General features: G+C 47.1%; 1 protein-coding gene across 3 annotated transcripts in view; it reads left to right on the top strand.

Annotated features, from left to right (window-relative positions):
• The window catches only part of afg1lb (AFG1 like ATPase b), a 28830-nt gene extending 18350 nt beyond the window's left edge, over nt 1–10480 (top strand). For 2 of the 3 annotated variants that reach the window (XM_084483920.1, XM_084483919.1), the window contains exons 8-13: nt 2929–3011; nt 4734–4804; nt 6028–6128; nt 6713–6853; nt 8573–8680; nt 9747–10480. In XM_084483920.1, coding sequence (XP_084340046.1) covers nt 2929–3011; nt 4734–4804; nt 6028–6128; nt 6713–6853; nt 8573–8680; nt 9747–9902 — 660 coding nt within the window. In that variant the 3' untranslated portion in view covers nt 9903–10480. Of the gene's footprint in view, nt 1–2928; nt 3424–4733; nt 4805–6027; nt 6129–6712; nt 6854–8572; nt 8681–9746 lie in introns of those variants that run through there. The other variant, XR_014639084.1, reaches the window with a different exon arrangement.
• Nucleotides 10481–12541: the final 2061 nt, after the last annotated feature.

The raw sequence follows: 12541 nt of genomic DNA, 5'->3' as shown, positions 1-12541 counted from the left end.
CCCCCCCTCCCCCCTCTGTCTCCCTTCTCTTCTCTCCCTCAACACAAGGCTGCAGGACACATCGATGAATGAATGAATGAACGAATGAACGACAACCTCTCCCCTCCCCCCCCCCCCCCCCCTCTCTCTCTCTCTCTCTCTCTCTCTCTCTCTCTCTCTCTCTCTCTCTCTCTCTCTCTCTCTCTCTCTCTCTCTCTCTCTCTCTCTCTCTCTCTCTTTTTTGCAGTCTTCCCACCCCATGTTTCTTTGAGGCCTGGTCAATTCTCTGGGCCAAACAAAAAAAAGCATCAAATGTTTTCCTCAGTCCAGTAATGAGGGAGTGGACCTCATAAGGGCCTGGTCGTCCGCTGTCCTTGGCTTTTGTTGTCGCTCAATGGCACCGCACTCTTTGAAAAAAAACTCAAAAGCACTTTTTTCTTTTTTTTTTTTAGGAGGAGGATGGAGAAGGATATGCCATGGGGGGAGGGGTGTGTGTGGGGGGTGGGGGCGGGGGGGGGGGGTGGAGTGAGAGGCACAAGAAAGAAGAAGAAGCCACTCTTTTTTCACTTTCTTTGAATGCTCAATGGCTGTCCAGGGGGATAAAGAGACGAGCTGCTGGGACAATGAGGAACCAGGAGCTACATGTGTTTAGATAACTCTCCTACAACCAGGCCCTTCTCCTCCTGTCACTCACATGTCTCTTGTCTCCATATCTGTCTCTGTCGCAATGCCCCCTTTCTCCTCACGCCACTTTCCAATCTGCTCACCTTTAGTTTGTGAACTGTGTGTAGAGGCCATGCATTTTTTTCTGCATTTTAAAGCGCTCTGCTATCCATAACGAACGTGGTCAGTAGTTGCTCTGTAGCCAGCTAGGCAAGACCCTGGGCAGTGGCTGGTTTGCTCCAAACATACCTACAGGCAGCACTGGGGGCTGAAGAAAGGGGAGGGTGTGGCGGGGGAGGGGGGCGGTGGGGGGGGGGGGGGGGTTGGAGGGGAGTGGGAGTGAGATGGCCAGGAGAAGTGGCAGGCAGAAATCTTGGAGGAGTGAGAACTTGACAATCCTCTTGAGATGAATAATCAAGTAATGACCCCGGTCTCATCTGATTATAAATAACCCATGGAATCATCATCGCTGATTGTGTTTCCAGCCTCTCCCTCTACCACCACCACCACCACCACCACCACCACCTCCTCCACCACCACCACCACCATCACCACCACCACCTCCTCCACCACCACCACCATCACCACCACCACATCCACCGCCTCCACCACCACCACCACCACCACCACATCTGCCACCACCTACTTTTTCTCCTTTTCCTCCTTTTTGTTATATGATGTTATAGTCAGTTAGACCGCAGTCCCTCGTCTATGTATAGGTAGAGATGGGAGCCTTTGTGTGTGTGTGTTTTTTAGGATGGCGGCGGTGACAAGGTTTGAGTTGTTTTTATCCTCCGTTTCCCGCCAGGGGGAATATTTGCCGGTGCGGCGTAGCGGCCCTGGGGTCACCACAGCGCTGATGAAATGACGCCTCCCTTTTGTGCGTGGGGGGGGGGGGGGGCTGGCTGGCTGTCAGGTTGTTATTAAGCCCGATCCAGCCAATTGGCTCTGGCGCGGGGATGGCTCCGGAGGTGTGTGCGCGCGGACGGGGAGATAAAAAGTTGACAGCGGAGAAGAATGGAGTATTTCCGTCCCCTTGCTTTTGTGGTGATTGCTAATTATCCCCTCCGAGCTCAAGGAGGCCAGTGGCAGAAACTCACTGATTTCATAATGCAGCGGAGCTGTCATCGAGTCTCTGCCGGCCGTCCAGGGAAGGGGGGGTTCGGGATGGGATGATGCCACAAGCGCAATTCCTTTCTCTTCTCTGATAGAATGGCGGAGCGATGATGATTATAGTTTGCGCGACGCTCGTCAGCAGGAAGACACGAGGTCCCCCGTCCCCCCCCGTCCCCCCGTTCCCCCCCCCCGTCCCTGTTAACGTTTTAAACTCTCCGTAGGGGGGAGGGGAGGGGGGGGGGGTGAACTGTCACTCTGCGGGTCGGACTTGAACGGTGTTGGGGTGAGGAAGTGAGGGAAGCACGCGGGCGGTTGAGCGACAGATTAAATGTGGTTTACGCGGCCGCCCCCCCCCCCCCAGGGCACCTGTCGGTGAGCATCAGGTGCGCTCTGGGCTCCTCTGCCCCTTCGCCGGGGAATTAGTTTTAGTTAATGGCCCGAAATGTGTCAACATTTCTCCCGTACGAGGCAACTTGATGATCGCGTCCACCGGCAGCAGTAAAGGTGCTGCTGTGCGTCACTGAGGTCGGCCCCCGGGGGCCAGGGGCCACAGGGCGTCGTGGCGTTCCCTCTGCCGCGCCCGGCGACCGGAGGGAATCAGAAGGATGGGAATACCGTGGCTAAGAGACGAGGTCGCTCGAGGTCGGGTGCATTCGTGTTCACGACTCTGCTATGTTTCGGCGCCACGGTGGTTGGTGGAAAGAGCTCCCTGCCCAGGTCAGGACCAGCAGAGTCCTGCAAGAGACTCAAGACTCGCCTGTCCAGAGTTCACCTGCACTGTGCACGGCCGCGCCCCCCTACGCACTTATTGTACGTCGTACGTCCTGGCCTTAATGTGTGCACTTATTGTGTGTCGTACTTGGTTATAGTGCTTGGTTGTGTGGCGTCTTATCCTAGCTGTCTTTGTTGCATACGGGGAATGGGTTGACCTGGCGACTGTTGGTGCTTTACTGTGCCCACAGCGAGATGTCGTTGCTCTTCTTCTGAAAAATGTACTTCTCTTAAATCGCTTTGGATAAAAGCTGTCCGCTAAATGCCCCGAATGTAAATGGAATGGAATACTTACGTGTGTGTGTGTGTGTGTGTGTGTGTGTGTGTGTGTGTGTGTGTGTGTGTGTGTGTGTGTGTGTGTGTGTGTGTGTGTGTGTGTGTGTGTGTGTTTCTGTACAGGATCACTGCCAGACCATCTGCTTGGACTCGGGCACTGACTACAGGAGGCTGGACAATGCGCCGGCAGGGCGGCAGTACTATCGGTACAGCCTCCCTCCATGGCCTCCATCCTCTCCTCCTGCACCTGAAGTCGTTCTGCATCGCTCGCTCATGCAAACAAAAAAAAAAAACACATCCTCTTCACAAACACACACTTTCATACATGTTGGACTGCATGCTCTCATGGACACACACACACACACACACACCACACATACCATCTCTCACCTGCCACTTGACCCTGTACTTCCTTTCACATTTTCATGCACACACGTGCACTTTTTTTTTGTGTGCATACGAACACCTCCGTTTTTTTTTCCCTGAAGGGGGGCCGAGAGAAAGGGCCCCTCGGACTGGAGGCGCGGGGACCAGGGAAAAGAGCCGCGTTACCTTGAGGGCCGTGTGAGAGAACCACACAGAAATCAATAGACTGCACAAAATGGCTGGGCTCGGAAAGCAAGTTTTCCATTTATTTTTTTTGTGAAGCGTTGAGACCGCCACACCAACACACAAACACTGGCACACACAAACCCTAGCGCACACACACACACACACACACACACACACACACCTACACATACACGGGCACACACTCACAGTATGAACTAGAAAAGTACGAGAGTGGTCGCTAGGGTGTTCTTTGTGGTTGCTAGGGGGTTATGGGTGGTTGCCACAGTGTTCTGGGGGATGGCTGGGTCAGTCTAGGTAGTTGCCAGGGTGCTCTGGGTGGTTTCTATGGTGCTTTGGGTGGTTGCTAAGGTGTTCTGGGTTGGTTGCCATGGTATTCTAGGTTGTGGCTAGGGTGTTTTGGGTGGTTGTTATGGGGTTCTATGTTGTTGACGGTGTTGTCATGGGTGGTTGCTAGGGGGTCGTTGTGGTTTATATTGCTTTTTCCAGGTGGTTGCTAGGGTCTACTGGCGGGTTGCTAGGGTTTTTTAAATGGTTTCTATGGTAATCCAGATGGTTGCTAGGTGTTCTAGTTGGTTGCTAGGGTGATCTGTGTGGCTGCCAGTTTTTTCCAGATGATTTTTTTTTATTGTGTTATACATTTAAAATGATCCATCATTAATATTATTATCACAATTGCTTGAAAAATTAAGTGCATCCCAATCACTGCGGCGCTCAGCATTGTGATGTATAATATCGGGTCAATTGGGTCTAAATACTGTGGGAGGAAGGACAGTTTATAGATCTTGATAATATAGATATAGACAAGAGTTTTGCAGCTGATAGCCGTACACTTGCTCATTCATGTGCCAGAGATTACAAGCGCCTTTGCCTTTTCAGTGTGTTTTAAAAACGATGCGCACTGTTATTTTTTTCCGAAGTTAAAGCATACATACACAGACACTTGGCAATATTATTAAGACATGCTTTGAAAGGGGCCTAATGCTCATGGTTAGTGAGTAACATCCTGCTTTCTGCTAATAGATTGTAAAGATAAGTACCCCCCCTTCTCTCTCGCCCCACTGCACCCCCCCCCCCCCCCCCCCCCACCCCATCCTCGCACACAACCTCTCTTCACTGCTCTTAGTGTTTGATGTGTGGCCACTTCACTATTGTTCATTTCGTATTGTATTATTCTCCTATTTCACCCTCTGACTCTGTGTGTGTGTGTGTGTGTGTGTGTGTGTGTGTGTGTGTGTGTGTGTGTGTGTGTGTGTGTGTGGGGGGGGGGGGGGATGTTTGTGTGTGTGTGGGGATGTGGGTGTATGTGTGTGGGGATGTTTGTGTGTGTGTGTGTGTGTGTGTGTGTGTGTGTGCAGCACGGGGCAGGCTGATGCGGAGGCCTTCATGGACGCCCTGTTTGATGAGCTGGCCTTGAGACAGAGAAGCGGTATGGAAGAAGGAATTCATGTTTTAATTGTTTGCAGAAAGACTGATTGGTGGGCGGTGGAGCAGCGGGTTAGAGTGGAGGCTGACACACGACTACAGTAAATAGAGGGGGGTCGCGGTGAAGCATGTTTAAAACTGAACCGACCTCATAAAGCAGATTGCAGATTCATAATTGATACGATTCTTTTCTTTCTTTTTTTTTAGAAATCTATTTTTTTTTCTTCAAAAAAACTAAACAGAAGACCGCAAAAATAATAGAAATGCAACAGTACATAACGATGGAACACATAGTTGGTCACCTATTCATTCACACAGATCTTTCCCTGGTGGATATGCATGGCTATTTCACTGCAGAGCAAATCAGATCTTATGATGACCCAAAAACAGACCATTTTACCCCGTACCTCAAGCATTTTTCAGTCCTTAGATTTAGTGAGAACGTAATTTATACAATTCTTTATTCCTAATAATAAACAAACGAACATTGGAAACACCCGCCCCTCTTCTGAATGTGACAAACCAGCCAGGTCCCTCTATGACTGAGGTTTGATATGTGTCATTTGTTTTCGCTGTGGTGCAGGCTTATTGAATGCCTATGTTTCACCCTCATACAGACATTAAGTATAGATGGCTGTATTGCCAGCCATGCAGGACTGATGGTTTTGAATCCAATTCTGACCTACATATCTTCCCTCTAACCGGGCAATGGTTACACACCTGATTTAACCGATGACACTAGTCACCAAACAGCACAGGAGACACATAACAAATCAGAGTGGTGGGGACCCAGAAGACCGGATCATGTTATACTGCTATCTGTTGCTGTGTGTATTATTTAATGTTTTTTACGTTTTAGCCATTCTGTGCCTAGCTTAACATCTTGCCAAAGGACTACTGCTGGCTAACACTGGCACATTTACAGAGCTGTAGATTAATGTGCACTGTCCTTTAAATAAATAAATGAAATGAATGAGTTTAGGCGAGCAGAGCACCAGATAGACTGAACCAGGAGAGCAAGGGAAGGAGCAGCGGGGTTATTGTCACGGATCTGAGGAATCCTAAACTTAAAGTCCAGACCCCATAAAGCTGAATGAAACATAGCTGTTGTTATCTCTCTGTCACTATGATCTGTAAATGTACCGGAGCTACAGGTGTGGGTCTTGCGAGACGGTATGAGAACTGAACGCCATTGGAGACGGGGGGGTGGTTGTTTGGTTGTCGTAGAGACGGGTCGGCGGGTGTTGACGGTGCTGGGCAGGGAGCTGGTGCTGGAGAAGACCTCGGGCTCTCTGGCGGACTGCACCTTCCACCAGCTGTGTGGCACGGTGAGTCAATCGTTCCTCTCCAATCATTCCTTTTATTCATCCAAACCCTGGCTGCTTCTGTGAAGTCTTCCCTGGTTTGGTTTCCGAGCAGCCAGACTCCTTGTTAGTGCGTGTGCGCTATGTATTTAAAGCAGGCTTACGGCGCCGTTGCATTGCCTACACTCAATAATTGACACTCTCACTAGCTTTGAAGCGAGCTGCTTGCCTCATTTCTTCAAAAATAAATCATTTCAACTTCTTGAATCTTGGCTCATCCCTCTACTCATAAGCAGTGGGCAAAGTGCTTCGTAGCAACACAGGTTTGATTCCCTCCTGTGGTCCTATCCTACAAATCATTCCCTCACTTCTGCAACCAACTCTCCTATAATCTCTTCACTGTCCTGTGTATAAAGACACCAAGAAAACAAAACACTCATATGTATTTAACTGCTTATGATAAATATTTATGTGCCAAAAAAGGCACACGTGAAGCACGAAGGAAGCGGAATGAACCGGAAGGAGTGCAGCCGTCCCCTCGGGGCCGTCCCCTTAAGGGCCGAGGGCCGGCGGTGTCTGACCTCTGCCGTCTGTCGCTCTGTGCTCAGCCCGCGGGCGCCAGTGATTACCTGGAGATGGCCGGGCACTTTGACACGGTGTTCATCCGGAGCGTTCCTCTGCTCACCCTGGAGCTCAAGGACCAGGCCCGGCGCTTCATCACCCTCATCGACACCTTCTACGACCTCAAGGTAGCCGCCCCGAGCCCATACATATACTGTACATATTAAAGACAATATGGTTAACATGATTCCAAAGATTGAATGCGTTGGCTATTGTTAATTTATGAATGTACGATTATTGAAGTTTTTTTGAAATGGGAGGAACAGCCTAGCCTGGTCCTACCAGACTCTCGTACTTCATTTCATTGAAGGGAAATTAAAATTGAGCGGCAGTACGTAGGCGGGCGGCGCCAGGCTAGGAACAACCACCGTTAAAAAAAGAAGAAAACCTTAATTCCTGCAGTATTCTGTCCCTTAAGGCAGCCCTGCTCAAGTCAAGATATGCTTGCCCCAGACTTCAACATATAGACGGTTTGTGGGCAATGCAACAGCAGATAGGCGCACGCAGTCAGTGGGCAGAAAGACACCCATCAATATGGCCCAGACTTGATGGGCCGTTACCTGTGCTAATCCCAAAAGCCAGGGATAGAAAAGGTTTGACACACCATGGGGTACACTCCCTTTACTAGAAGTTATGAATCCAATCTTTAAAAGGGTGCATAATCTAATGATTTGTGTGCATGTAGATTTTCTTTAGTAGATACACCAGGCTTTCTATCACATACGTATAGGCTATATTTTCCAATATCAGGCCATACAATAGTTGGCTGTTTGGACATAGGCTCTCCAATGTCCCCTGATGCTCAGGAGTAACAAGGCACTGCTCATGTGTTCCCCTTCTCCACTATTCAGTTTCTGTGATTGGGGTAGAAGGAGGCTTCAGATGTCAATGACATCACCTGATAAATCTTACCACATACCCCTCCCATCAGGATTATTATAGATTTACCAATCTATAAGACTTGAGGAGGTTTGATGTCTGTAGCTCTTATTTTTTATAAGTTATTGGAAAAATCTGCAAATGTACTATAAGCGGGAGGGGGGAGATGTGACCAAAATGGGTGGTGCAAATGCCCAAAACATGAAGTGTGACATGATTCTGGGATTCAAACAAAGAATTCTGATGAGGGTTTATGTAAACTGTAGCTGATGTATTGAGACAGTGTAGACTGTGTCCATCCATAAACTAAATGTTCCCGGTCAAACTGCCAGGTCCATAAATCGTCATTTTTTTTTAAATTTAACTAAAACTAGCCTGCTTAGAACATTTCAAATTTGGTAATACATTTTTTCAGTCTATTGATAGTCCATGAGTGAGTGATATTAGACTAGTCACTAGAAACAAGCATTAGCTTTGTGACATTAACATGCAATAGAAAGACAAACCATCACATTTGGCATAGCGGTCTATCATTCCAATATCCGGCTTTACAAGGAGAAATGCAATACACTGTTGTTCATACATTCATAACAATGCTGTCATTGCTTATGTGACAACAGTCTTAAATGGTGAAATGGTTTATTGCCCCCTGCCTGTTGGTAAACGGGATACCGTCGGTTTTAACCTTTCCCTGGTGGTTTTTTACCTAATTTTTACCTTTTTATTAACGATTAAAGAAGTCCAACCAGCTCTGGTATTGACCGGGCTGAGGCCCCACCTCAATGAACCAGTAAAGACGAGCCAGTGAGGGCCGTTCGTTCCATGTCCTCCCCTCTCTCTCCCATACCTTCCTCTCTGTCTCACTCTATCATGAAGCATCATTGTTTAATAAGATTCGATGCGCCAGTGAAAGCACACAGCAGGAGGCCGACCCCCTGACCCCCGTCTCTCTGGCCCTGCTGCTCCAGGTGCGGGTGGTGATCCAGGCCGCGGCCCCTCTGGAGGCTCTGTTCTTCCACTCTGGAGCCGGAGACGTCAGGGACCGACAGCTGCTCGACGACCTGGGCCTCAGCGGGGTACCACGGCGCCTGTCTCACCCCCTGACCTGCCTTCATGTTATCTGTCTGACCCTCCTTACCTGGCCTCATCTTACCTGTCTTACTCCTTCACCTGGCCTCACCTTAGCTGTCTTACTCCTTCACCTGGCCTCACCTTAGCTGTCTTACTCCTTCACCTGGCCTCACCTTAGCTGTCTTACTCCTTCACCTGGCCTCACCTTACCTGTCTTACCTCCTCTCCTGCCTTCACCTTACCTGTCTTACCTCCTTACCGGCCCTCACCTCACCTGTCTCATCCCAAAGTAAAGAACAGTGCTGAGGAAAGACTGAAACATGGCTTTGTTCCATTACACGACTTTATGCTAAAAGGTTTGGTTTCCTTTTGTGGTTCTCCTCTGGGTTTGCCCACAGCAGTGAGGCCCCTCTTTGGTCAATCAGCATTAGCTACCAACAAACACACAACGGAAATAAATATTGATAAGAGTAGTAACTGCTTGTAACATAGGCAGGATTCCAGTTTATTTCAAGTAAACGGATAAATGTTTGCATTACCTGGAAGGTTTTTTAAGTCAATGCTCTGGCACATGGGAATTGACATCAGCTAGTTATACCTGCTACGTAAGGGGATGACTGAATCAGTCCACATGAAGGGGTCTCATTGCTCTTCTCTAACGAAGGGTTGCAAATATAAAAATAGCCCAAATCCTGAGCTAACTCGTTCATATGTAGGACATATTATAAGGGAAAACGTTTGTTTGCTGGGTAATTAAATTGCAGACATTTGCCATGCATATTTGTTTTTCATTCATAGTAATGCATATTGTGTTAGGTGTCATCAAAGCTGGTGTGCTTGAACCTTCATTTTCTGAGTGAAAACATTGTGGTTTAAAAATGTACATGCTAAACTGTGAAGAAATGGCTGTCAGAACCCAAATATATGCAGCTCACTGGACATTGGTTCATGTCCAGCCCCGACCACGCGTCCAAAACAACTTATTTAGGAATATTAGTTTTGTTGAAAGTCACTAGAGAACGTTTGAAGTGTATTGACCTTTGACTGCTGTGTGTGTGTTGTCCCCTCTAGGTGGCAGCCCAGCAACTGTCTCTCTTCACAGCAGAAGAAGAGATCTTTGCCTTCAAGCGTACCGTCTCAAGACTGTTGGAGATGCAGACAGACGCATACTGGAAGCAGGGCGACCGCACTAAGGAATCAAACCAAACACCAGAAGAACATCGCTGAGGACACTGAACCAAACCATTCTTTTGTCTTTATTTCAACGTTATTGTCGAGTCGGGCCCTTGAAGGGCCGAACTTAATATAATGAGAAATTATATATATATATAATAACAATAATAATATTGTATAGGCACCGAATACTATTTATAATGTTTGGGTACCATTTGTTCCTTGGGCTTGACTATATTCTGGGACAGCTATGGACATTGTCCTAACTACCTCAATTTGGCTTAAGTTGATCTGTGGATTGTTGCTGATCAGAGGGCCTCTAGTGTATGTAAGCGTCTGTCACCCATGAGGCAAACAGGTGCTTATTTCAAGGAGAGATGAGCTCATTGGTCTTTGAGAGTAGATGAATACTGCCCTCTGTTGGTGAAAGGGGGCAAAGTGGAAAACGACTGACTACGTTACACTAAATCCTTAACTCTTTATATTTTGTCTAACGTGTATTTTTGTTCAATTAATAAAATGCCTGCAAATAAAGTAATTGTAAAAAGCTGTAATTTTCTATACAATTAAAAGATAAAATAATATACTGTGTGGATTATCCATAGTTCACTATGTTCCATTATTACTTTTGATTAAACAATTCAGTGTTTTCAAAACTGCAGCGTGCTTGCAGTTATTCATATATAATTACTAATACTATTTTGTAGTTTTCTATATCGCAATAATTATGTTAAGCACCAAATGGAATACTGTTTTGATCATAATTAAATAATTCGTATATATTAATGATAATTACAATGACTTCTATGAATTTCCAATGACCTAAGCACAATGAAAACGCGCGTTCATGCGTTGGTTACGGCAGTATAGCTCCTATGTCAATAGATGGCAGCAGAGGTAATGATTGTGTCGATTGTGTAACGGCTTGTTGCATGGTTGGATGCATGAGGTCATCCCTCTGCACCATTCAGCCTGTGCTTCCAGTACTGGCCCAGCCCAGTCCAGCCAGTCTTTATTAGAACCTTAACTGGTAATGTCCACTCCATCCGATCCAGGTCTTTCCCATGTCACTGTTCAAAGGTTCCTGGATTATTATTAATGTTGTCCGTTTGGTGTCAGTAGAAATAGGTCCTTGTATTGTACAGAGACATGCATTGACCATGTTTGCCTCTAGAATGCAAAGGTTCAAATTCAATCCATGACATAAGTCTGAGTTGTAATATAACGTCAAAGTCCAACAGCAATGCATAAGACAGACAGACATACAGACATAATGCTTCATCACCAATACAGTGAGGAGGGGCTATGAGGAGGAGGGTGTGCTGGTTGGTTTAGTTGGGAGGTTAGCTTAGAGTTTAGCTTGTTCACCCTCCTGTCTGGAAAATCAATCATGCTCTACTCACAGGGGGGGGGGGGGGGGGGGAGTAATCCAATCAGAGCATTATGCTGCTTGGACGGAGAAAAAAGAAAAAGAAGGAAAACACCACAACACAAACAGAGACGCCTCCCTCCCTCACCCCACCCTCCATAGGAGGAGGTGGAGTGTCTGTCCCATCTGTTAGCTCTGTGGATGTATATGTATTTATGTATTTATGTATGTATGGGTTCATTTTGACGGTCGGCTCGCTCCATATTTATGCTTTGTTTTACACTATAACTTTAAAATGAGTTTGTATAGCCCCCCCCCACACACACACACACACACACACACACACACACACACACACACACACACACACACACACACACACACACACACACACACACACACACACACACACACACACACACACACGTCCAAAAGGACCCTTCCAGCAGACCGGTCAGTGCAGTTTGGTAACATAGGTGAGTGTTGTACTGGCTGCTGTTGTGCGTCCCATTGCAGTTATTCCTGTACAACGACCCTGCTCTTATGGCTGAAAGCCTCAGAGGGGACAGGAAGGAAGTCGTTGAAGAGAGCCAAGAGTACAATTCTCTGTGTTCGACAGTTTACTTGTATAAGGTTAATAGTCTGTGTTTTGAAGTGATGGAACTCCAATATCGGAAATTAAAATGATACCAAAAACGACATAGGGACGTAAACACTACAGTTGTATTCCCATGCCTGTGGCATTCACACAATACAAGGGTATGGCCTACATTGTGGTGTGTGTGTGTGTGTGTGTGTGTGTGTGTGTGTGTGTGTGTGTGTGTGTGTGTGTGTGTGAGTGAAGCATCTCCACAGCCATGTGTGAGGTGCTGTAGAGGTTTCACAATAAAGAAAACCTTTGAAATATAATAATTTGCTTAAACACACACACACACACACACACACACACACACACACACACACACACACACACATACACACAGTCACACACTCCCACCTGCATGCACCCAGTGAACAGTTAATAGGGCTCTCTGCAGGCGCTAAACTGCTGCATCAGGTATTCTCTTTGGTGCGCAGGGAACAAAGAAAGAGAGAGTGTGTGTGTGTGTGTGTGTGTGTGTGTGTGTGTGTGTGTGTGTGTGTGCGCGCGCGCGCGCGTGTGCATGTGCGTGCGCCAACCAACCTCCAGACATGCTTTAATTTAACATTTGGATATTATTCTTTCCACTTGTGTAGGTCCTATACTATATATTTTGTGTTTGTAGGGGGTAGCCTATACCTGTCTAGGAATGTTAAACAGAACTCTGTGTGTTCATGTATGATC

This window comes from Micromesistius poutassou (genome assembly GCF_964030765.1).
Source record: "Micromesistius poutassou genome assembly, chromosome: 19".
Taxonomy (NCBI): domain Eukaryota; kingdom Metazoa; phylum Chordata; class Actinopteri; order Gadiformes; family Gadidae; genus Micromesistius; species Micromesistius poutassou.
Note: the sequence above shows the minus strand (reverse complement) of the source record. Positions and strands in the feature narration are given on the sequence as shown.